This window comes from Eptatretus burgeri, chromosome 17, assembly GCF_056783735.1.
Source record: "Eptatretus burgeri isolate ZD-2024b chromosome 17, Ebu_testis_v1, whole genome shotgun sequence".
NCBI lineage: Eukaryota > Metazoa > Chordata > Myxini > Myxiniformes > Myxinidae > Eptatretus > Eptatretus burgeri.
The window spans coordinates 10987077-11010318 of record NC_140977.1 but is presented as its reverse complement, the minus strand read 5'-3'; the positions used below and the strand labels follow the sequence as shown (position 1 = coordinate 11010318).

General features: G+C 48.9%; 1 protein-coding gene and 2 long non-coding RNA genes across 4 annotated transcripts in view; all 3 read left to right on the top strand.

Annotated features, from left to right (window-relative positions):
- Nucleotides 1-11422, top strand: part of LOC147009304 (uncharacterized) — a 28641-nt gene extending 17219 nt beyond the window's left edge. Inside the window, exon 3 of the long non-coding RNA XR_015052889.1 lies at nt 11350-11422. This is a non-coding gene — a long non-coding RNA (uncharacterized LOC147009304). The remainder of the gene's footprint in view (nt 1-11349) is intronic.
- A 5747-nt stretch (nt 11423-17169) lies between these two features.
- Nucleotides 17170-17498, top strand: LOC147009303 (uncharacterized). Its single transcript, XR_015052891.1, has 2 exons — nt 17170-17328; nt 17453-17498. It is a non-coding gene; the product is annotated as an uncharacterized LOC147009303 (long non-coding RNA).
- Nucleotides 17499-21814: 4316 nt separating this feature from the next.
- Nucleotides 21815-23242, top strand: part of LOC147009302 (sterile alpha motif domain-containing protein 10-like) — a 44901-nt gene continuing 43473 nt past the window's right edge. For both annotated transcript variants that reach the window (XM_085862176.1, XM_085862175.1), the window contains exons 1-2: nt 21815-21979; nt 23226-23242. The exon at nt 23226-23242 is cut by the window's right edge and continues 180 nt beyond it. In XM_085862176.1, the coding sequence (XP_085718302.1) occupies nt 21967-21979; nt 23226-23242 (30 nt within the window). In that variant the 5' untranslated portion in view covers nt 21815-21966. The remainder of the gene's footprint in view (nt 21980-23225) is intronic.

Genomic DNA, 23242 nt, shown 5'->3' with positions numbered 1-23242 from the left:
ACCACGATTTCAGGATTGTGTTTGGGATTCTCTTCTGCAGGCACATCCTTGTTATGATGAAGGGTTGAGAGGCAGATGACACTTTTGGGTTTTTTTTGGAACGTTTGACACAATTGTGAGGTTTTTTTTCCACTAAATCCAAATGTTGCCGACCACTTTACGACGAGGACTCTTGCATTTCAGCAGGAATATCAGGTTTATTGCTTCTCAAAGTTCCTTCAAGTGTGTTATTTTGCTGCAGTAGTTCAATTGCTATTGGAACAGGTCAGGTCAGGTATGGGAGCATGTGCCAGAACAGCGCGTTGCTGCGTCCACTTTTCCAGGGGCCTCCGTCTGGCCATCCCCCAGGCAGATGCCAGGCCCATCCCCATCTCCTTGAGATGATGGTCAACCTGCTGCAACCATGAGGCACGTGGTTGGCCCACTGGCCTCCTCCACTCACGAGACTCCCTCGCTGAGAGAATCTGGTGAGCAGGATCAGCATCAGGAAAACGAGCCACATGTCCATAAAGCCGCAACTGACGCTCACGTACTATGCAGGTAACAAATCTCATCCGAGTCTCTCTCAGCAACCGCTCGTTGGACACAAAATCCAACCAGCGATAGCCAAGGATTCTCCGAAGAGACCTGGTACCAAAGGAATTAAGTCTCCGTCCCAGATCCTTGGTCAGAGTCCAAGTCTCGCATCCATAGAGCAAGACTGGAAGTACCAAGGACCTGAAGACTCGAACTTTCATCCTCCCGCACAGGTACCGGCAGCGCCACACCCCATGATCCAGTGAATCCATGACTCCCCAGGCCCGACCCAGACGTCTATTGACCTCTGACTCACAGCCAGCAGAGACATGAATATCACTGCCAAGGTAAGTGAATCTCTCCACGACCTCAACATCCTCACCACAAACAGGCACAGACAGGACAGCAGCATCCAAGATGTCACCGAAAGCCTGGATCTTAGTTTTGACCCAAGACACCCGAAATCCCAGCGGCTCTGACTCCTCATTCAGCACCTCGAGGGCCCCCAAAAGGATATCTAAAGTCTCCTCAAAGATGACTGCATCATCTGCAAAATCAAGGTCCGAGATCTTGACATTCCCAAAGGATGCACCGCAGCTTGATCTCTCCGACATCCTCCCTAAAATCCAGTCCATACAAGTGCTGAAAAGTGTGGGGGCCAGTACACACCCCTGACGAACTCCAGTAACAACTGGAAATAAGTCAGAGATGGTACCACCACACTTCACAGCACTCTCAGTACCAGAGTAGAGTTCAGACATCAGATCGATCAGTTTTGGTGGCACCCCACGAAGACCAAGAATCCTCCAGAGGACATCCCGATTCACTGAATTGAACTCATTATAGAGATCAACATAGGCTGCAAGCAGCCCCTGCCAAAACTCTCATCTGCGTTCGGTGAGGACACGAAGTGCAAGGATATGGTCAATCGTTGACCTCTTTGGTGTAAAGCCTGACTGCTCTGGATGCTGGTGCTCAAGCAGATGGTGGCGAACCCTATCAAGAATTATCCGAACAAAGACCTTGCCCGGCACTGAGAGCAGCGTCACCCCTCGGTAGTTGTTGCAGTCTTGGCGATCACCCTTCCCTTTCCAGAGAGGAACAACAAGGCCCCTCAGCCAATCAGTTGGGATGATGCCTGTGTTCCAGGCAGAGCACAAAACTGAATGCAACGACACGAGTGCAGCATTTCCACCAGCCTTGAGAAGTTCGGCTTGGATGCCACAGATCCCTGGAGCTTTGCCCCGTTTCAACTGGTTCACCGCAGCCCGTGTTTCCACAAGAGAAGGTGGACCACAGTTGATTCGAGGGTCAGCAACAGGGATTGTAACACCCCTGACATCCATCTCGACAGCTGGGGGATCAGCCTGGTACAACCGCTCAAAACTGGCCCAGCGGGCCTTCACTTCAGACTCCTCTGTCAAGAGCCGACCACTCTCTGCTCTAACTGCATTGCTCCGAGGGATGGGCTTGGATGAACGCAATGCGCGAATTGCCCTGTAAGCGGGACGAGAATCACCTGTCCACAGGTGATGCTCTACCCCCTCACAGATTCCTCGCACATAGGCCTCCTTGTCCACCCTCAGTGCACGTACAGTTTTACGCCTCAGCTCCCTGAACAGCTCAGCTCTGCCATTCAGCCTGGCCCTGCGACTCTGGTCAATGGTATCCAGTGTCCCTTGAGAGACAAAATTCTTCTTTGCCCTGCGGTGAGTTCCAAGACATCCACCAGCAACATCAAGGACAGTGGTCTTGAAGGCGCTCCACAACTCTTCAGGACCCCCCAAAGCACCCAGACCCCCCAAGTGTCCACTCAGCCTGTTCGCAAACTCCTCAGCTGCTCTCTCATCCCTGAGCTTGCCAACATCCAGCCTCGGCTGGGATGGTATCATTCTCCAGGATTTAAGGTGCAGCTTTAGAGTTGCTACAACAAGCCTGTGGTCAGTATTGAGGAACTGAGCACTATGGTAGACCCTGCAGTTCTGGATCATCCTCCAACGACCGTCAATGAGGACATGGTCAATCTCCTTTGCCACACTGCCAGCATTGGAATACCAAGTCCAGCGATGAGCTTGTGGGCGCTGAAACCATGAACCAGCCACCCTAAGTCCATGACTTCTTGCAAAGTCAAGGAACTTAGTGCTATTCTGGTTCATAGTTCCTGACCCATGGGGACCAACACACACCTCATCACTATCCCTATCAGTTCCAGTTGATGCATTGAAATCCCCCAAGACTAGAAGTGTATCTCGTCTGGGGCACTGATCAACCACAGACTCGAGTGTGGCGTAGAATGCATCCTTCACGGTGAGATCACTCGCCTCAGTCGGAGCATAAACAGAGACCAGGGAAATGACACCTAAGGAGTGACCAATCCTTAATCTCATAATACGCTCGTTGACCGGTGTTACCTCAATTATCATTGGGGTCAGCTTATTGGACACAGCTACAGCAACTCCTTGGGTATGGTAACCATCAGAGCGACCAGACCAATAGTAGGTGTAACCACCCACCATTATCTCGCCGCAATCCGGTCTCCGAACCTCAGAGAGAGCTGCAATCCCGATGTCCAAACGCTTGAGCTCAGATAATAACAGAGACAGGTGATCATCCTCTCTTAGGGATAGGACATTCCAGGCACCCACCCGAAGGGACCGCCTCAGGTTAACCCAAGGAGACCGCCGTCTGGTGGATAACACCTCAGCACCACTCCGACACACTCTCCCGCAATCTGACCCAGGGATGTTACCCCGTGGTTTCCATCCTATCATCAAAGATTGGGGGTCCCGAAGGCTTTGCCCCAATCCCGTCATCCGGTGAGCTGCCCTGCGAAGGGAAGCTGCACAGGAGGTACTCCCACGGAGTGGGTTTTCAGATTTTTTGCGTTTTTGTGTTTTGCGGAATGAAGGGTTTTACGGTGGCTGGAGTGCAAATCCTGCCACCAACCTCCTAATAAAAAAGTAACCCAACTGCAGGAGGACGTCCGCAGACACAGTTGGGCACTAGATATGGATGGCCGTTGGCTCACAAGGAGCTCCTCCACCCTTTGACAGGTTTTGTTTTTAATCCTGCTGGGTGTCCATATCCAAACACCCTCCTCACCAGAAAACCTGGTGGGGGAGACGGTTTAGTCGCCGACAACCCGACCATGGAACAGGTTAGTACAGGTTTACATGGTACCTGTAGCAGGTCACAGATCTAACCTGACCCGTCCCTTGTCTATTGGAACACTGGTGAAGAAATTGTCTGTGGTTACATTTCTTCCTGTTTTGTACCAATGAGACATGAGATCCTTCGCCACCCTTCTACTCCGGTTCACCTTCTGGGTTTCATTCAGATGTTTACCAAGGGACACCTAGCTCGTCAGCGGATAGCTTCTCTCACTGTCACGGTTCCACCAAACTTTGATGCAGTATTTTGATGGTTTATACTGGCCAGGTAATGATGAAAGGGACAGCGACCTCTGAATGGTACCAACTGCTCATGCACAGTCATAGAAGGGCCAGGTATGTAATATTTAAGCAGGGCAGCAAAATACATGTCCCAAATGTCTCTGATTGCAGTGAAGTTCATCATCTTCCCTCCATGCATTTCGTGCATTTCGGTTGTCGAATCTGAAATGGCGCAAGATTTGTTGAAACCTTTTTGGGCACATTGTTGCCCTGAGCATAGGTCTGCCAGTTCTAAAAGACTAACGTTCATCGAGCTGGTCACGGTTGCTCTTGACCACACCTGCGAGAATCGGGAGTCCATAAATGATTTCAGCTCGACGTCAGTGCCAGATTTCCAACTTCTTGGTGGCTGGTCAGCATGAATTTCATTGCACGAAAAAGAAAAAATCACTTCATTTTGCTTGTGGTCTGGTGAGACCCCAGTAGCCAGGGAAGATTGTTTCTAACTTCCATCACATTTGTATTGCTCCAAAATAGTTTCACGTAAAAACTGTTCATATTGCCTGTTGAATTGAGACAACACGATGGGAGGATATTGCAGGAGAAAAACGACAAAACATTAGTTTCAGAAAAATCAACAGGAATAGCACCGAGGGGTCCGAACAGACCCACATGCCGGCTTTCAGGCTAAGGATGTGGACAAGCCCAGGAAACCATGTATTGTTACGAATCTGGAACCCATCGCACACAACAGCCAGAGTCTTTATAGATCAGTTATATCGGTAAGTATGTGTTTCTAGTTAGGGTCCCGTCCCTTGTCTAATGGGTAATTAAGTGTACGTGCGCTGCGAAGTTGTTTTCTAGTCAGGTCTTTAAATCCTTAGATCCGACAAACCAACCACCCTGCCACTGAACTAGCGCTTTACAGCACGTTCCCGTTCACAACTCCTCCACTGAACTAGTGCTTTACAGCGCGTTCCGATTCACGATGACTCCACCGAACTAGCGCATTCCCATTCACAGCTCCTCCACTGAACTAGCGCTTTACATCGCGTTCCGATTCACGACTCCTCCACTGAATGAGCACTTTACCAGGCTCTCCTTGCTATCCAATCAGGAGCGAACAGCGCGTCGACACACCTGATCCCTGTCCAACCAAACGCTCACAGAGCGTCCGGCACCGAGGATCCGCCCCGCTCAGGGAGCGGATAAAAGACCAGGCTCCCTTTGGAGGTGTCTTCTTGTTCTTGTTGGGTTTCGCGTTCATGATTGTGTTGGCGTTGGAGCCTGGTTATGTGTCGGAGCCTGGTTGTGCCTGAGGAGGATCACTTGCTTCGCCTGCCTCGCCGCCTCCTCACTTGTTTTACCATCCAGATTGTGCTGGCGTCTGCCACTCCACTCCTGGTGCTTTCGTCCTTGACGCCATGTGAAAGGTGCGGGTTTGAGTCCCACCACTGAGCCAGACAATTCTGTCGTGACCCTCTCGGACTAACGCCGGGAGCTAGTCATGGGTGGGCCTTTCGGCCTCACCACGATCGTGCCAATCGGCCCCCCACGTGGGATAGGGTTGTTCGCCAAATTCGACCTACCTAAATACCCACGCGGAGGGTAGACCGGGCGATCGCACCTCGCCGCAGGTCGACTCCGGGCACGGGCCACTTAAGCGACCCGTTCCGTACTATCGGGATAACCGAGCGGTGTTATCGTTGGCCTCGACGGTTCCGATTAATTATCGGGCGTATTAAGCCCACTACCAACCCTTTACGTGAAGCAAGATGGAGATTCAATTAAAGAAAAGACGAAGCGAAACGGGAAAAACAGTTCAACATAAAGCACATTTATTCCACGGCACACGGAGAGCACACATATACAATTACAACAATTATGCACCCACAGCAAATGCTACAAAAGAAACACAACAATGCAGATCTACTACCGACTACGCGAGCACACGGCAACACTTACACAGTTTTACTTTACAGACGGCGCCAACAACACATTTACTCAAAAGCAAAAGAAAAGGGCCACCCTCAAAGACATGGGGGCAGGCGGGGCCTGTGGGCCAATATTTGCGCGGAACCTGAAAGAGCGGTCAGGTCCGCGAGACCGGGTGGATCCTACCCGTGTCTTTGTGATGAGCCGCCAATGTGGTGGCGCGGCGGCGCCCCGACTCCGCGCTCCTTCGCGGGTTTCGTTGGCACTGCTTGCAGTGGGGTGGGAACGGGGCCCCCTTTTCGCACGATCTCAGCGCGGGGGGAAAAAAGGGGGGAATTGTTGATGCTCTGGGGAAAGAGGATAGCTGGCTTGTTTGGGTCCCGCGACGAGCGATTCCACTGCGAGCTCGTCGCCGACCGCCATCTTCCTTGCCTCGGACCCGAGCTATTCGGTCTCTTCCCCCTTTCTCCTCAGCCGACTGCAGCAAACCACCTGTATGCCCTCGCCTCCCGACTCACTCCCCGCTCCTCCAAGGCCGACTCTGCGCTCAAACCGACTCGACCGCGCTCCAGGCTTCCTCTCTCTGCAGCTCCCCGACAGACTCCGAACCCCGACAGACTGCGAAACCCGACAGACTGCGAGCTCCCCTCAGCTTTCCGACCTCTCCAGACTGACTCTTCTCAAACTGACTGCCAAATTCGCCCCGCGTCCGGTGCTTTATAGGCCGGCAGGAGAAGCCATATGCAAATTTCTGGATCAGAACGAGCTCGGAGGTGGAGCCACGCTCGCCCATTGGACGGAGGAAAAGGGGCGTGAGTCTCCCCTGATCCGAGAATTTGCATATCCCGATTCTACTCCGACGCGCCTGGAGGCGGGGCCAAACCGCCCCGCGCTTGCTGATTGGACGGATCAGAAGTGGGCGTGTATCATTCCTGATCCGAATTCTCCTCGGAAAGGCCGCACTTTGCACTCGCGGTTTGGCGCGCGTCCCGTATGAGGCCAGGACAGCCCGACGCTCGGTGTTCACAGGTGGTGCGGGAATGGCGGCAGAAGGAGGAGAGGTGAAGTTGGTGGAGGGTTTATGGTGGTGCTTTATGGCCCTGGTGCCGTTTGGAATGGCGGTGATGCGATGTTTGCAGGAGCGAGTTGTGAAGGTAAAGATCGTGGCTGTTGGCGTTGTTGTTGTGAAGCGGCGTTGTGGTTGGTGGTTGTTGTGTGATGGCGGTTGAGACGTGGTTGGTTCAAAATAAAGATAGAACAGAAAAACGGCTATCTCAAAGGGTCGCAGCCCAAATGAATCACATTTATTCCCTCTAAACAACGGGTTTGGGGCTAACTACACATGTACTTACAGAGATATCTCACCTACAGGACCTGAATGGTGGTTTGCGAATTTCCTCAACAAAATATATATATATATATATATATATATATATATATATATATATATATATATATATATATATATATATATATATATGTGTTGGCACAGTGGTTAGGGCAGCGGCTTGGGATCCAAAAGGTCCTGAGTTCAAGCCCCGTTGGGCCACTGAATTAATGCACCAGGGGGTTGACTCAGCCTGTCATCCTTCCGAGGTCAGCGAAATGAGTACCAGTATACTGGGCCAGTGTATACCCTGGTTAAAATAGGTGTACCATATCCCTGTGTCGTAAGAGGCGACCAGGGTTGCGTCAGGAAGGGCATCCGGCGTAAAACATGTGCGAAATCACTATGCGGATCATACGGATGATCCGCTGTGGCGACCCCGAACGGGAGCAGCCGAAAGAAGAAGATATATATATATATATATATATATATATATATATATATATATATATATATATATATATATATATATATATATATATATATATATATATATATATATATATATATATATTGTTGTTGTTGTTGTTGTTCGTCTTTCGGCTGCTCCCGTTAGGGGTCGCCACAGCGGATCATCCGTTATGATCCGCATACTGATTTGGCATAGGTTTTACGCTGGATGCCCTTCCTGACGCAACCCTGGTCGCCTCTTACAACACAGGGATGAGGATTGGGTTTTGCCATGATTCCGGGCTGCCCTACACCCTCTCATAGCGCGGCCCAGCACAGAGCACCCATCCTCAAGCAATCCTCCAACCCAAGCCTCCGAGTAGCCAGATTACAGGCGCACGCCACTACGCCCGGTTAAGAAGATTATATATTAAATATATATATATATATATAAATATATATATATATATATATATATATATATATAAATATATATGTTTATATATATATTTATATATATATATGTATATATATGTATATATATATATATATATATATATATATATATATATATATATATATATATATATATATATATATATATAGATATTGTTACGGTTCTCGGAACTGTATGCATACAACAAATAGTTGTCCTGACTCAGTTATTCCATTAATATATGTGCAGATAGATCCCTACCTTTTGTCGAGCGGGACAGCAGGGAGTGCGTTTCGATGAGCTATTAGTTAAGATTAATAAATCATTTTTCCCCCTTTTATTTTATTTCCTCCTTTTTCTGAGGTGAAATCATCTCGCTTGCTACCCTTGTTTCGCTGGCCACAGCGTACCACCGTCTATCCAGCGACTCGTTTTCAGAGGCAAAATCCCGACGATCGCTGTGGAAGCCGCATCGGCATCCACCTTCCCAAACCCAGACACGCGCGGCGTGGGCTGGCCAAACTAGCGTCTGGCCGAAACCCCACCCAGAAAGGCGGACCACATGAAGGCCCGGTCCAATCGGGATGCTCGGATCGGACGATGACGTCGGTTTCGCCATGGCTCCTCCCCGAGCTCCGTGATCTATAAAGTACGGAGCAATCCTCAGAGTTGGGGCGAAATTGGGGTGGATGGAAAGGAAGAAGTTGGTCGGAGTTGTTGGATGCGAAGGTATTGAGTTGAATGGGAAGGTTGTTGTTGTGGGAGGCCGTTGGAAGGAGAAGTGCGAAAGGGAATTGAAGGAGTTGTTGCGAAGGTGTTCCGGCTGCTTGGCTCTGCTTCCGTCTCAACTCGACGGCCAGCCTACTGGTCGTCCCCACTGACACGACCTCGACCAAACCTCTTGTCTGGTCCTGCTACTGCTCAACTCTCGCCATTTTGGACTCCGCTCTCCTCCACTCAAGCTGCTGCTGCAGACACGATTACCACACGTGCGGCTGTGGACCAAACTGCACAGCTTTTGTCGGGTGCCGCACCACAGAGCATCCCTTCCCCCAAAACGTTCAGGTACCAAAAACTGTAACCTCAACTCCCTCCCTCCCTGGCTGGAAAAGTCCTTTGCCTTTCATTCGGTATTTTTTGTCTGAGTATGTTGGCGCCTGTCCGTTAAGTAAGCCTGTATAAGATCTTTTATTGTTGTGATTGTTGCTTTTATTAATCTCGTGTCAAGTCTGCACTGTCTGCTTTGTAAGTTGCTTGTAAAATTGTCGCACCCCACACCTCTGTCATCTTTCCCTGCATTACATCCCCTATAAATCTTTTGTTGTGCCACATGCTTTTCCTCGCTTATTGTAAATAAATAATATTTGTAGAAATGTTCCCAGCTCGCCTTTGTCTTGGTCCTTGGTAGAGCTGCTCGGCTGCATCCGATCTGGAAAGGTGATCCGTAGTTGGTAGAGTGATCCTGTTCGGATAAAGAGTACCGAGGGTGTGGTTCCCTGGTGGTTAAACCGCTTGGTTAATTTGGTAACCTGATTCTAGACAGGAAGACCCGAGGTCATGGTCACGGTTGAGTTATTGGCGTCCACGGTCGGTTAAGCGACCCACCGCATCACGGAATTATCCGTGAACGACGGCCTACAATTCCGGGGAGGCTGGTGGGAATTGACGTAGCTTTCCCCCACCTAGTGGTCTTCTCACCCGACCCCACTGGCCTGCAACAATATGTCTGTATATTGTATATGTATGTATATATATATATATATATATATATGTATATATAATATATTTTAATAAGGCTCACTTGGCTGTGCCTGGATGGGTTTCAGGGTGGAGGAGCCACAACTGAAACCGGAATCTATCCAAGTTCCTCCTGATGACTTCATCTTTGCTTTTTTTTTCTTGTTTAGGTTCCTTCTGATGACTCCATTGCAGGACTTGTACCTCTTTGGTCTTCCATTTGAATAGAATGTATTTTAATCCAATTCTAAATTCAATTGAATAATAATTTTTTGAAACGTCATCAGTCAGGTTCAGGTGTCCAATCAAAGTGGGACGTCATGGTACCCGGTCATTACTGCCAGCTGTGAAAAGGTGCAGTTCCAGTTGTCTTATTAATTACGTAACACACCAGTACACAAACGCCATACCAAATACACCACACAAAACAAGTCCTGGCGAGGGTCTGCAATCTCTGATTGCTCTTTTTCTTGTTGACTTTTGAACCATTACATGTACACTGTTGCGGAACGTATTAGGAAAGCACACCAAAGGTTAAATTATTTTTTTTAGTACCGTATTGTCATTGCACATCTACCACTTTTTTTTTTTAGCACAACTACCTGCATAAATTTTTCCCACATTGCAAAACAGCATGTGCTTTATAAAGGTGTGCAGCAGGTATTTTAACTAGCTCAATTGAGATGCTATGAGGCGTAGACCCAGATGTTCTCGAGACGTCGAACCTTTCCGGATGAAGTGTTTTGTCCTTTTGGGGGGAGAGAGAGGTTGTAATATCAGGTTTTATCCCCACGCTTTTTTGGGGGGAAAAGGAAGGATATTGTAATCTGCTCCGTCCGTCTTTGTCTGTCTCCGTCACGTTGTCTCCTAACTGGTTATGCAGAAGAAATTCAATAAACCTGGTAGGTATGTTCACCACATGGCACGAGGGTGAAAAAGCAGGATAATTTTGACCCCGCCCCTTGAAAATTACACTGCTCTTTTGTACCCTTAGGGTGGGGTGAAAAGGTCAAATGCCAAAAAAATGCAATTATGGGCATATTTTAAAACATTCTTTCATGAATCCTTGTACGTGCAATCAACGTTAGGGGATGCATGAAATGTTATGTTTTGTGGGGGTTTTTTTTGGATCTGGCCTTTGGTTCATGCCTTGAGGGGACTTGGGGTCATAAGGGCCAAAACGGGGGGGGGGGACCCAAAAAGTTTATGTTTGGTAATTCCTGGTGGAACTCTTTTTTCCATCTTTCGACTTTGTTTCAGATGGGGGATTTGCAATGGCGTGCCATCGACTTCGCTCGAGTTTGATATTCAGTTCGCAATTTAACGTCCCTTCATCATTATCTGTCTTTCTTTACTGTGGTTTCATTTATCGTTGTTTTTCTTTGTCTTCCTCGTCATTTCACGCTCCTTCCTCTTGTTCATCTAATTGCTGATATGTTTGTGGATTTTTATTTTAAATTGCAACTTGATATTATTTTCAAAAAATTTAAAAAAATTAAAATTAAAATTGTTGACTTCTCTTTTTCTCCCCCAATCCGCACCCTCTTCTTTCACAGAACCTGTAAAGAGGAAGCGTGGGCGCCCCAGAACTTCCACAGGGCCAAGTCGCAACTCGCATCCTGGAGGTGTTGGGAGGGCGACCGTTGTTAAACGCAAGCATTGGTGAAACCGCTTCACCTCCTCCACCCACAGCCCCACATCCTTCATTGCCCACTACATTTATTGTTGGAGTTCCTGTACGTTTATTACTGCTACCTGGGAATTTGGGGGGAGAAGTGGGAATTGCATTGTGGGGTTCATGAGAATCCTGTTGTTTTTATTCATGTTGTGCACAACTTTGCTCTATCGTTGATGTTCTCTTGTGTGAATGTGATGACATCTGAACACATGTAACAGTTGTCTGCTCTTCCCCCTTTGGTTTGAATTTCCTTCTGGACGAGTTTGACTCTGGAGTCGACCATTGCGTGACGTGTGCCCTCACCATGTGCATATTGTCGAGGCGTTTGTCTGACCTCTCCCTGATTTGAGGGTACGTAACATCCAGTGCACGATGTCCACATGGTCCCGGGAAGAAAACCACTTGGTGGTCAGAATATCATACCTGAATATTGCTTACTTGTTGGAATTTTGAGATGTGAATGTTGACCCTGAATTTGTTTAGACATAACTTTTGTTCATCGCTCTTTTAACCCCCACCCCAATCGCTCCCTCCCCTCCCCTTTCTTGCTCCCTCTCCCCCATCTCTTGATATTCCCGTCAGCGAAGCGAGGGGCTCTATTTGCTGGTGACACATAAAAGATTCACCTTCCTTTTTACACGATTAACCTCAAATTGGTGATTTGATCTCTCGTACCTCTTCCTCTTCATCCGCTTGTTCCAGGCATTTCTTGCTTTATTGAAGTCTCTTCCACATTCAATGATTTTTAGTAATATTGTTGCGAATCTGGAAACCATGAGCACACAACATTCAGGTCCTATAGATTAGTTATATCGGTAAGTATGTGTTTTATAGATAGCTTCCCTTCCTTTGTTGAATGGGTAAATAAATGTAAATGCGCTGTGAGTTACTTTGATCGGGTTTTTCTTTTATTTATACACCTTCCCCTCGCTCTGACCGGCAGCATTGTTCTTCGTGCATTCAACCACGAACGTGGGCGGGAATCAGCTCAAGACCCCGCCCAGAATGAGAGGGGTGGGCTTCCTTGGCCAATCAGGGACCTCACAACCTGAGATCGAGAACGGGGAGGGCGGAGACGTTTCCCCCAAGAATGAAAAGGTATTCACATATTACAAAATGAAAAGCAAAGTGATGCTGCTACCAGCCTATCACTTTCCCATCGCAGACAGGTGGGTGGTCTGTGTCTTCCACCACTTCCTTTCTAGTTTTATACCCTCTTCTCTTTCAGTGCTTCTTCCTCAACCTCCCTCCAGGTTTCTGCAGGGTGCAGGCGGTCCACCATTAACCACCACCCCATGAAACTCCCATAACCCAAGATCACTACTCACCTGCTCCTCATTTGTTCCTCTTTTTTTTTTTCCCCAACTGTGGAACCGACTTCCACATTCTCTTCAATCTCATTCTTCCCTCCAGGTCTTCAAGATGACTGTTCACCATAATCTCAGATCATCCCCAATCTAAAACCATGATCTTTTTTGCTCACATCTTGCTCAGTTTGATGTCGTGGAAGCCAAGGCCTTCATGATCATTGGAATCTCTTGCGCTGAAGCTCAATCGATCAGTTGGCCATCGCCAACAGGTCAGTGGTCTCTGCCCTCTGCCGCCTCCTTTCTGGTCTTGGGCCCTCTCAGTGCTTTGTCCCCCAAATCCATGCAGGATGCACAAGGTCCACCAACGACTCCCTTCTGATTAACTCAATCCAGGATCACTGCTCACCTCCACTCATTTGTTCCTCTTTTTTTTCCCTCTGAACTGTGGAATGAACTTCCACACTCTCTTCAATCTCACTCTCCCTTCTGGGTCTTCAAGACAGCTGTTCACCACCATCTCAGATCATCCCCCTCTAAAACCATGATCTTTTCTTCACCCGTTAAAGCACTGCCCTCCCCTCCCAAATTTTGTGTCCATGTTGTCCACCCCTTATCATTACCCGCATCTCGTTTGTCCGTCTCCGACTATTTGCTCCCTTTCTCCTGCTGTTGGCATTCCCCCTACTCCTGCTGTTCCTTTTCATGTTGCGTTCTCATCCGTTCCGTGTTCAAGCTCTTTCACGAGCCTTGACTGCATAGAAAAGAGAAAAAAATGTGGCGGTGAGGTGTTGCAGGTGTTGCCCCAGCAGGTGAATCGTCCGTTCTCGTTCCAAGGTCTTGCCCCAGCAGGTGATTCGTCCGTTCTCGTTTCAAGGTGTTGCCCCAGCAGGTGATTCGTCCGTTCTCGTTTCAAGGTGTTGCCCCAGCAGGTGAAGCGTCCGTTCTCGTTTCAAGGCGTTGCCCCAGCAAGTGAAGCGTCCGTTCTCGTTCCAAGGTCTTGCCCCAGCAGGTGATTCGTCCGTTCTCGTTTCAAGGTTTTTCCCCAGCAGGTGAAGCGTCCGTTCTCGTTTCAAGGTCTTGCCCCAGCAGGTGATTTGTCCGTTCTCGTTTCAAGGTCTTGCCCCAGCAGGTGATTCGTCCGTTCTCGTTTCAAGGTTTTTCCCCAGCAGGTGAAGCGTCCGTTCTCGTTTCAAGGTCTTGCCCCAGCAGGTGATTTGTCCGTTCTCGTTTCAAGGTCTTGCCCCAGCAGGTGATTCGTCCGTTCTCGTTTCAAGGTCTTGCCCCAGCAGGTGATTCGTCCGTTCTCGTTTCAAGGTCTTGCCCCAGCAGGTGATTTGTCCGTTCTCGTTTCAAGGTCTTGCCCCAGCAGGTGATTCGTCCGTTCTCGTTTCAAGGTCTTGCCCCAGCAGGTGATTTGTCCGTTCTCGTTTCAAGGTTTTGCCCCAGCAGGTGAAGCGTCCGTTCTCATACCAAGGTCTTGCCCCAGCAGGTGATGCGTCCGTTCTCCTTTCAACGTGTTGCCACAGCAGGCGATGCGTCCTTTCTCGTTTCAAGGCGTTGCCCCAGCAGGTGATGAGTCCGTTCTAGTTTCAAGGCGTTGCCCCAGCAGGTGAAGCATCCGTTCTCATTCCAAGGTGTTGCCCCAGCAAGTGAAGCGTCCGTTCTCGTTTCAAGGTGTTGCCCCAGCAGGTGAAGCGTCCGTTCTCCTTTCAATGTGTTGCCACAGCAGGCGATGCGTCCGTTCTCGTTTCAAGGCGTTGCCCCAGCAGTTGATGCGTCAGTTCTCGTTTCAAGGTGTTGCCCCAGCAGGTGAAGCATCCGTTCTCGTTTCAAGGTGTTGCCCCAGTAGGTGAAGCATCCGTTCCCGTTTCAAGGTGTTGCCCCAGTAGGTGAAGCATCCGTTCTCGTTTCAAGGTGTTGCCCCAGTAGGTGAAGCGTCCGTTCTCGTTTCAAGGTGTTGCCCAGCAGGTGATTCGTCTGTTCTCGTTCCAAGGTGTTGCCCCAGCAGGTAATGCATCCATTCTCGTTTCAAGGTGTTGCCCCAGCAGGTGATTCGTCCGTTCTCGTTTAAAGGTGTTGCCCCAGCAGGTGAAGCGTCCATTCTCGTTTCAAGGTGTTTGCCCCAGCAGGTAATGCGTCCGTTCTCGTTTCAAGGTGTTGCCCCAGCAGGTAATGCGTCCGTTCTCGTTTCAAGGTGTTGCCCCAGCAGGTGAAGCGTCCGTTCTCGTTTCAAGGTGTTGCCCCAGCAGGTGAAGCATCCGTTCTCGTTCCAAGGTGTTGCCCTAGCAGGTAATGCGTCCATTCTCGTTTCAAGGTGTTGCCCCAGCAGGTGATTCGTCCGTTCTCGTTTCAAGGTGTTGCCCCAGCAGGTGAAGCGTCCGTTCTCGTTTCAAGGTGTTGCCCCAGCAGGCGATTCGTCCGTTCTCGTTTCAAGGTGTTGCCCCAGCAGGTGAAGCGTCCATTCTCGTTTCAAGGTGTTGCCCCAGCAGATGAAGCGTCCGTTCTCGTTTCAAGGTGTTGCCCCAGCAGGTAATGCGTCCATTCTCGTTTCAAGGTGTTGCCCCAGCAGGTGATTCGTCCGTTCTCGTTTCAAGGTGTTGCCCCAGCAGGCGATTCGTCCGTTCTAGTTTCAAGGTGTTGCCCCAGCAGGTGAAGCATCCGTTCTCGTTTCAAGGTGTTGCCCCAGCAGGTGAAGCGTCCATTCTCGTTTCAAGGTGTTGCCCCAGCAGGTGAAGCATCCGTTCTCGTTCCAAGGTGTTGCCCCAGCAGGTAATGCGTCCATTCTCGTTTCAAGGTGTTGCCCCAGCAGGTGATTCGTCCGTTCTCGTTTCAAGGTGTTGCCCCAGCAGGTGAAGCGTCCGTTCTCGTTTCAAGGTGTTGCCCCAGCAGGTAATGCGTCCATTCTCGTTTCAAGGTGTTGCCCCAGCAGGTGAAGCGTCCGTTCTCGTTTCAAGGTGTTGCCCCAGCAGGTGATTCGTCCGTTCTCGTTTCAAGGTGTTGCCCCAGCAGGTGATTCGTCCGTTCTCGTTTCAAGGTGTTGCCCCAGCAGGTGAAGCGTCCATTCTCGTTTCAAGGTGTTTGCCCCAGCAGGTGAAGCGTCCGTTCTCGTTTCAAGGTGTTGCCCCAGCAGGTAATGCGTCCATTCTCGTTTCAAGGTGTTGCCCCAGCAGGTGAAGCGTCCGTTCTCGTTTCAAGGTGTTGCCCCAGCAGGTGATTCGTCCGTTCTCGTTTCAAGGTGTTGCCCCAGCAGGTGAAGCGTCCATTCTCGTTTCAAGGTGTTTGCCCCAGCAGGTAATGCGTCCATTCTCGTTTCAAGGTGTTGCCCCAGCAGGTGATTCGTCCATTCTCGTTTCAAGGTGTTGCCCCAGCAGGTGATGCGTCCGTTCTCGTTTTTGTTTCATGGTGTTGCCCCAGCAGGTGATGCATGACATGGCAAGACACCATCCCTTGATGAATTGGACTTTCTGAGCTCCAATTACTTTCAAGTTTTTGAGAATGGGAAGGCATCTGTAAAAGAAAGAGAAATGTTTAGAATTGTGACAAAGAACATCCTGATGGTGTCCCTTTTAATTAAAAAATAAAAATAAAAAAAAAACACCTGCTGTTAAACGTGTCAAACAAACTCCACTGCGTGAACAGTTTCTGCATCTGCTGCTGCATCAGTGTAAACATCTGCTGCAATGGAACGACTCCCTCCACTCAGTTGTTCGGCTCAAAGCGTGCCTTGAGTGCGTGGGGTCTTCCTGATGGGAAGTTGAGAATCGATCATGAAACTTGTAGATGTGTGACCATCGAATGTATGTATTTTGATCCATTCTCAGTATCTACTCGAAAAACTTTTCCAAATCCATGCTTCCCTTCAAAAATGGCGGCTGAGCGAACCCATTGTGCACTGCACTCATCACGACTGAGTGAACTATCTGGCCTTCTTTTATCTTTGGTAAGAATGGACGAATCGTTACGTCACATCCGTTATTGCGTTGCCACCTTCAACACGGGAACGATATTCATTGGTTTCAGTTCCATTTTTTTTTTATTGTGCCGGAAATAATTTTTAAATCCTTCAGATTAAGTTGCAGTCTTTATGATGTGAGTATCATTCCACATTGATATTGTACTTTGAGGACGAAGCGTGTTCCATATAGCGATAAAAGTGGGGGACCAGTATCGCTGGAAGGAAGCCTTGTGATACACCCATCTTTAACTCCCGTGTGTTGAGGGGAAATAAATGAAAATGGTGAACTTGGAAGGTATAAAATACCCCCCCAAAAAAATTCACATCACTGGAATCGGACTGGCCAGTTTCGCACAGTTAAAAGGATACTGCGTTTACAACGGTTTGAGGTTACGGAAGGCATGTTCGTGGATAAAAATTAATACGTGTGTGGTGAATTAACGTGAATCAAGGGACATGACGCGGGATCACATGTTGTGCGTCTCGCGTATAAGGGGATGTCTCTCTGCGGCACGAGTGATTGTCCCCGGGGCATTGCTATTGACATCGGCTGTCCACTTGATGCTCGTTAACTGAAGGTGCTCATTGACTGGTGAGAATGGAGATTATATCGAACTCCGTGCTTACGCGGATTAGTCTGCAATGGTTAACTGCACATGTATACGTTTCTGCTTATGTACTCCTAGCTGAACCTGTATTTCCTGGTGTGTCCACAGAAGCGGCTCCAATCAAATGGAATAAAGCCTAAACTCTGAAGGTTCATCTCTCGCTCTCATTTCAATTTATTCCATTTGATTTTCTCGGCTCTCTCAACCAAAGATGGACAAGATCTACAAACCAGAGAGGTTCGACGCAGACCCAAACACGACTGACGCAGAAATGAAATGGTCACATTGGTTCTGCTCCTTCTCACACTATCTGACCATCATCGCGGAGGAGCTGACAAATTTGCCGCTCTCGTGAATCATGTCTCGCCCAGCGTGTACAGGCTCTTCTCGGGGTGCGACACTTACGAAGCAGCGATTGACGTACTGCAGGCGCTCTACGTGAAGCCCAAGAACGAGGTATACATACGACATCTTCTCAACACACGCAAGCAAGCAGCCGGGAGACAATCGATCAGTTCCTGCAAGCTCTGAATCAGCTGGGAAAGACGGCAGCTTCCGGGCCGTAGCGCCGAGGAACACCGAAAGGAAGCGACACGGAGGCATTCATCCAAGGACTCAGATCAGCCCACATACGGCAACGCTTACTAGAGAAAGCGCAACCCACTCTTGACAAGGTAGTCGATCAGGCTCGGCGATGGATACGGCTCAGCAGCAATCTGAGTCATTTGGGACACCAATGCTGCTCATGAACGCTGCTACGATGGGAACCCAAGGAACCCCACTGGCACAGACACAGCCAGACATGAGGGATGGAGAAACACCCGAGGAGCGGATGCAGACCTCGTCAAACTCCTCAGCAACTGCTCCGGTCGGTAAATGCTTCTTTTGTGGGTACAAAAGGCATCCTCGTCAAAAATGTCCAGCCAGAGATGCCACATGCATGAATTGCGACAAGAAAGGGCATTATGCCAGGGTATGTAAATCTACTCTAAGGAGGAATAAACCCACTTCTGCGGCTCTCTACTGTAAAATAAATTGACTGCAGCCTCTCCGGGGAATCTATCCAAGGCTATCATCAACGTGCGAATTAACGGGCATATGGCTGAGGCTCTGGTTGATACCGGTAGCTCTGAAAGTTTCGTCAACAGCTCGCTAGTGAAGGGCAGGAAATGGGTAATCCACCCGACTGACAATACGGTATGCATGGCCGCCACCTCACTACAATCCCGCGTACGAGGGTACTGCAATGTTGAATTGGACGTAAAGGGGTACACGCATCGGGATGTAAAGGTGCTGGTGCTTCGTGATTTGTGCGCAGACGTAATTCTGGGTCATAATGTCCTCAAGCAGCACACGAGCGTCGAAATACCCTTTGGAGGAAGCAAGCCTCGTCTAATTTTAAATGCGCTGACCACCGCGGAGGTGGACGTCCCCCAGCTGTTCGCTAACTTGTCGCCGGTCTGCAAACCGATAGCGATCAAATCGCGGCGATATACCACTGCTGACATGAATTTCATCACTTCAGAAACCAGCGATTACTGGAGGAGGAATTATAGAACCGGCGATTCGCCATGGCGCGCACAGGTGTTGGTGACCAGCAGTCAGAACCATAAGAGACGGATGGTTGTCGATTATTCCCAAAGCGGTCAATCGCTTCACCCAACTCGACGCCTACCCCCTGCCGCGCATAGATGAGATGGTCGAACGCGTGGCCAATTATAAGGTATTCAGTACCATCGACTTGCGAAGCGCCTATCATCAAATTCCCATCGAGAGGAAGACAAACCGTACACTGCATTCCAGGCAGGGCGGCGCCTCTACCAGTTCAGAAGGATACCATTCGGTGTCACGAATGGAGTAGCTTGCTTCCAGCGGGTTATGGACGACATCATCTCAGATGAAAACCTCGAAGACACTTTTGTTTACGTGGATAATGTCACAGTGTGCGGTAGGGATCAGAGGGAACATGATAGGAATCTGGACAGATTCTTGATCATTGCTGGAAAATATAATCTGACTCTCAACTACGAGAAATCGTATTCTCGGCAAGGTCAATTGACCTTCTCGGCTACGATAGCCAACGGCACAATTAAGCCTGATCCTGAGCGGTGCGCCCGCTCCGTGAGCTTCCACCACCTCAGGACTTGCAGACAATGCGCCGGGTGATCGGGATGTTAAACTTACTATGCAAGATGGATTTCGCAATACTCCGAGAAAATATATCCCCTAGTGCATTGCAAAAACTTTCCACCAGATGCCGCTGTCGTGAAAGCTTTCCACGATCTCAAGGATGATATCAGTAAGTCCGTGGTTTTATCGATCGACAGCTCGGTGCCCTTCGTGGTGGAAACCGGACGCTTCAAATCACGCCATAGCTGCAACACTTAATCAGTCTGGGCGGCCGGTCGCTTTCTTCTCGAGAACTCTCTCTAGAAGCGAGCAGAGACACTCGGCAATAGAGAAGGAGGCGTACGCCATCGTCGAAGCGCTGCGTAAATGGAGACATTATTTACTGGGAAACCACTTCACGCTCGTTACGGACCAACGATCCGTGGCTTTCATGTTTGATGGGAAAAATAACGGGAAAATTAAGAATGAAAAAATTATGAGATGGCGGATAGACCCTAGCCTGCTACAGGTACGACATTGTTTACCGGCCCGGGAAGGAAAACCCTGCTGCAGATACCTTCTCCCGGGTCTACAGTTCGGCAACAATCAGTCAGGCTTTGCAAGACCTCCATGTGTCTCTGTGCCACCCAGGGGTAACCAGGATGGCACATTTAAATCACGCAGAACAAAATCTTCCCTATTCTGTTGAAGATATTAAACAAATGAATGCTTCATGCCCTGTTTGTGCTGAACTAAAACCCAGATTCTTTGGCGCGGCATCTGGCAGACTGATCAAGGCTACTTCCCCCTTCGAGAGACTAAACATCGACTTCAAAGGGCCCCTGCCCACCGAGACAGACAACAGATACATATTCACCGTTGTTGATGAATATTCAAGGTTCCCTTTCGCGTTTCCGTGCTCGGATATGACCTCGGGCACTGTCGTAAAATGTCTGTCTGACGTCTTCGCTATGTTTGGGAGACCTTCGTACATACATTCAGACAGAGGGCCGTGTTTCATGTCGGCCGGGCTAAAACAATTCCTATTAGAGCACGGCATAGCAACTAGTCGAACGACGGGTTACAACCCACAGGGGAACGGGCAGGTGGAAAGGTATAATGGAGTTATTTGGAAAGCCATAACTCTGGCGCTGAAATCGAGAGGACTGGGCCCCGAGCGATGGGAGGTTGCTCTTCCTGACGCAATGAATTCCATACGCTCTTTGCTCTGCACGTCCACAAATGCCACTCCTCACGAACGTATGTTTACTCACCAACGACGTTATGTTGACAGTCAAACGGTGCCCAACTGGCTGACCCACCCCGGTACAGTGTTCATGAAACGCCCGGTACGACAAAGCAAGTATGAACCGCTGGTGGAGGGTCGAACTCATTGACACTAATCCCAAAGTATGCTCATGTCAGGCTCCCGGATGGCAGGAGACCACTGTGTCGGTTCGCCATCTGGCTCCCGCCAGTACTCCTCCCGCCGGTACACCACCTCCTGGCTCTCCTCCTTCTGACATTTCCCCCAGGAACTCCGCCAGGCGACAGGGGCTGCCGTGTTCCCCCGAGGGCGATCGAGGAGTCATCCCCGGCACAAGTCGAGGCTCACCAAGAGGATCGAGGTCTCCCTCAAGTGAAACTGCCGTTTACTCCCGGAGAGGTCGACGAATAAGGCCCCTCGACGACTCAATCTGTAAAGGGGATTATCGGCATTCTCGCTGCTCATGCTCCTATATGCCCATTATATCATATATCGATGCTCATTTCCATGCTCCTACAACTCAAAATAATCACTGCTTGGCATGTATGCTCCTGTAGATCTATTAGTCCGCGTTGCTTGAAATGTATACTCCTATAGAGCTAAAGCAATCATGGTGTGTAAGATGGGCCCCTAGTTACATTTTAAAGGTGAGGAGAATGTGGTGAATTAACGTGAATCAAGGGACATGACGCGGGATCACATGTTGTGCGTCTCGCGTATAAGGGGATGTCTCTCTGCGGCACGAGTGATTGTCCCCGGGGCATTGCTATTGACATCGGCTGTCCACTTGATGCTCGTTAACTGAAGGTGCTCATTGACTGGTGAGAATGGAGATTATATCGAACTCCGTGCTTACGCGGATTAGTCTGCAATGGTTAACTGCACATGTATACGTTTCTGCTTATGTACTCCTAGCTGAACCTGTATTTCCTGGTGTGTCCACAGAAGCGGCTCCAATCAAATGGAATAAAGCCTAAACTCTGAAGGTTCATCTCTCGCTCTCATTTCGCGCACGCATTGATATGAAGAAGAAGAAGAAGAAGTGGAGACGCCGTCATTAAACAACAAAAAAAAACTGTCGCAGCGCGCGCGCGATTTCGCAGGGAAATCCCGCGAGATTTGACGGCATTGCCCTCCCCAGCGAGATCGCGTTCGTGTGGCGCGGCCGTGGAAATCCGTGTTTCCCGCCTGCTGGGTTCGAGTTCGGCGCTCAGTGGGGCACGGTGCCGTCGCCGTCGCCGCGACGATGGCCGTGCAAAGTGAGATGGCTACGCCCGAGGGAAATGGGGTTTCCATGTTTTTGGTCTTGGGGCGTTCCGTGTTGACTGGGCGCGAAGCCATCTGCGGCTTGTTCGTTTGGAGCTCGTGTGTTCTTCATCGAGTTTGGTTTTTTTTTTTTAATCAAAAATCAACGTTTTGCCAATGGAGGGAGGAGTGGTTGTGGTGGTGATGGTAGTGGTGGTGATGGTAGTTGTAATGATGGTAGTTGTAATGGTGGTAGGGTGTTATTTATTATTATTATTTTTGTTTGTTTTTGATGTCGTTGTACGTTTCCGAGGGTCGTGGTCCATTTGGCAGGCGGTTTAGGGACGACAAACTCCAAACAAGAGACCCATGTGTACAATGATGTTCTTCTTGGTTATAGTTCTCTTTTATTAAAGAGGGGATTGGGTTGGTTTGTAAGTTTACTGGATTTTGAGACGAAGCGTAGTTTATGTGCCCCCTCTTCACTTTGTCTTGAACTCTCATGTTGGGGTTAAACTTCAAGGGATGGTCGAACGAGTAGCGGACTCGGTCACATGACTCGGAAAATAAATTCCAATGATTCGCACAACGGAGAGAAGGTGGTAAGTAAACTGTCGGGCATGCTTCCGTCTCTCAACGGGATCCCTCGGAGAGTGTGGCTACAGCTGCTTATTACACCCTCGTGGCTGTCAGTGGTAGTTTCAACCTCCTTCGTGAACCCTCGTCACGTGGGCCATGATGCACACACACACACACACACACACACACACACACACACACACACACACACACCTTTGCCTCTATGAGTACGTATCCCGAGTTTGGGCAAAAACTACGCTATTTGGACCATTCACGCTTTACAATGTACATCTCAGGTGATTGTAACTAAGCCATAATGCTCAAACACAAGTTTTCAACTCTAGGTGATGTCAGTAAGTTCAACTTTACAAACGTAAGTTGTTTTTTTTACGCTCAAACGTAAAACCTAAGTTTTCTTCCTAGTTTATATTTAAAAAAAAAAAAAAAAAAGTTTATATTTTTAGTTTATATATTTTAAGTTTATATTAAAAAAAAAAAAAAAAAAGTTTATATTTTTAAAAAAAATTATACAAAAACTTCCTAGTTTTTGTTTTTAAAGAAAAACCTTACACATTCAACTGTTAGTTTTCAAAACACTTTCCTGACTTTCCTTTTCCTTGAGCATTCATCATTTTTTGATTGCATATCAATCCCCAAATCCTTTCCTCCTGCCTCCCCCAGCTGCAGGTTTCAGTCCC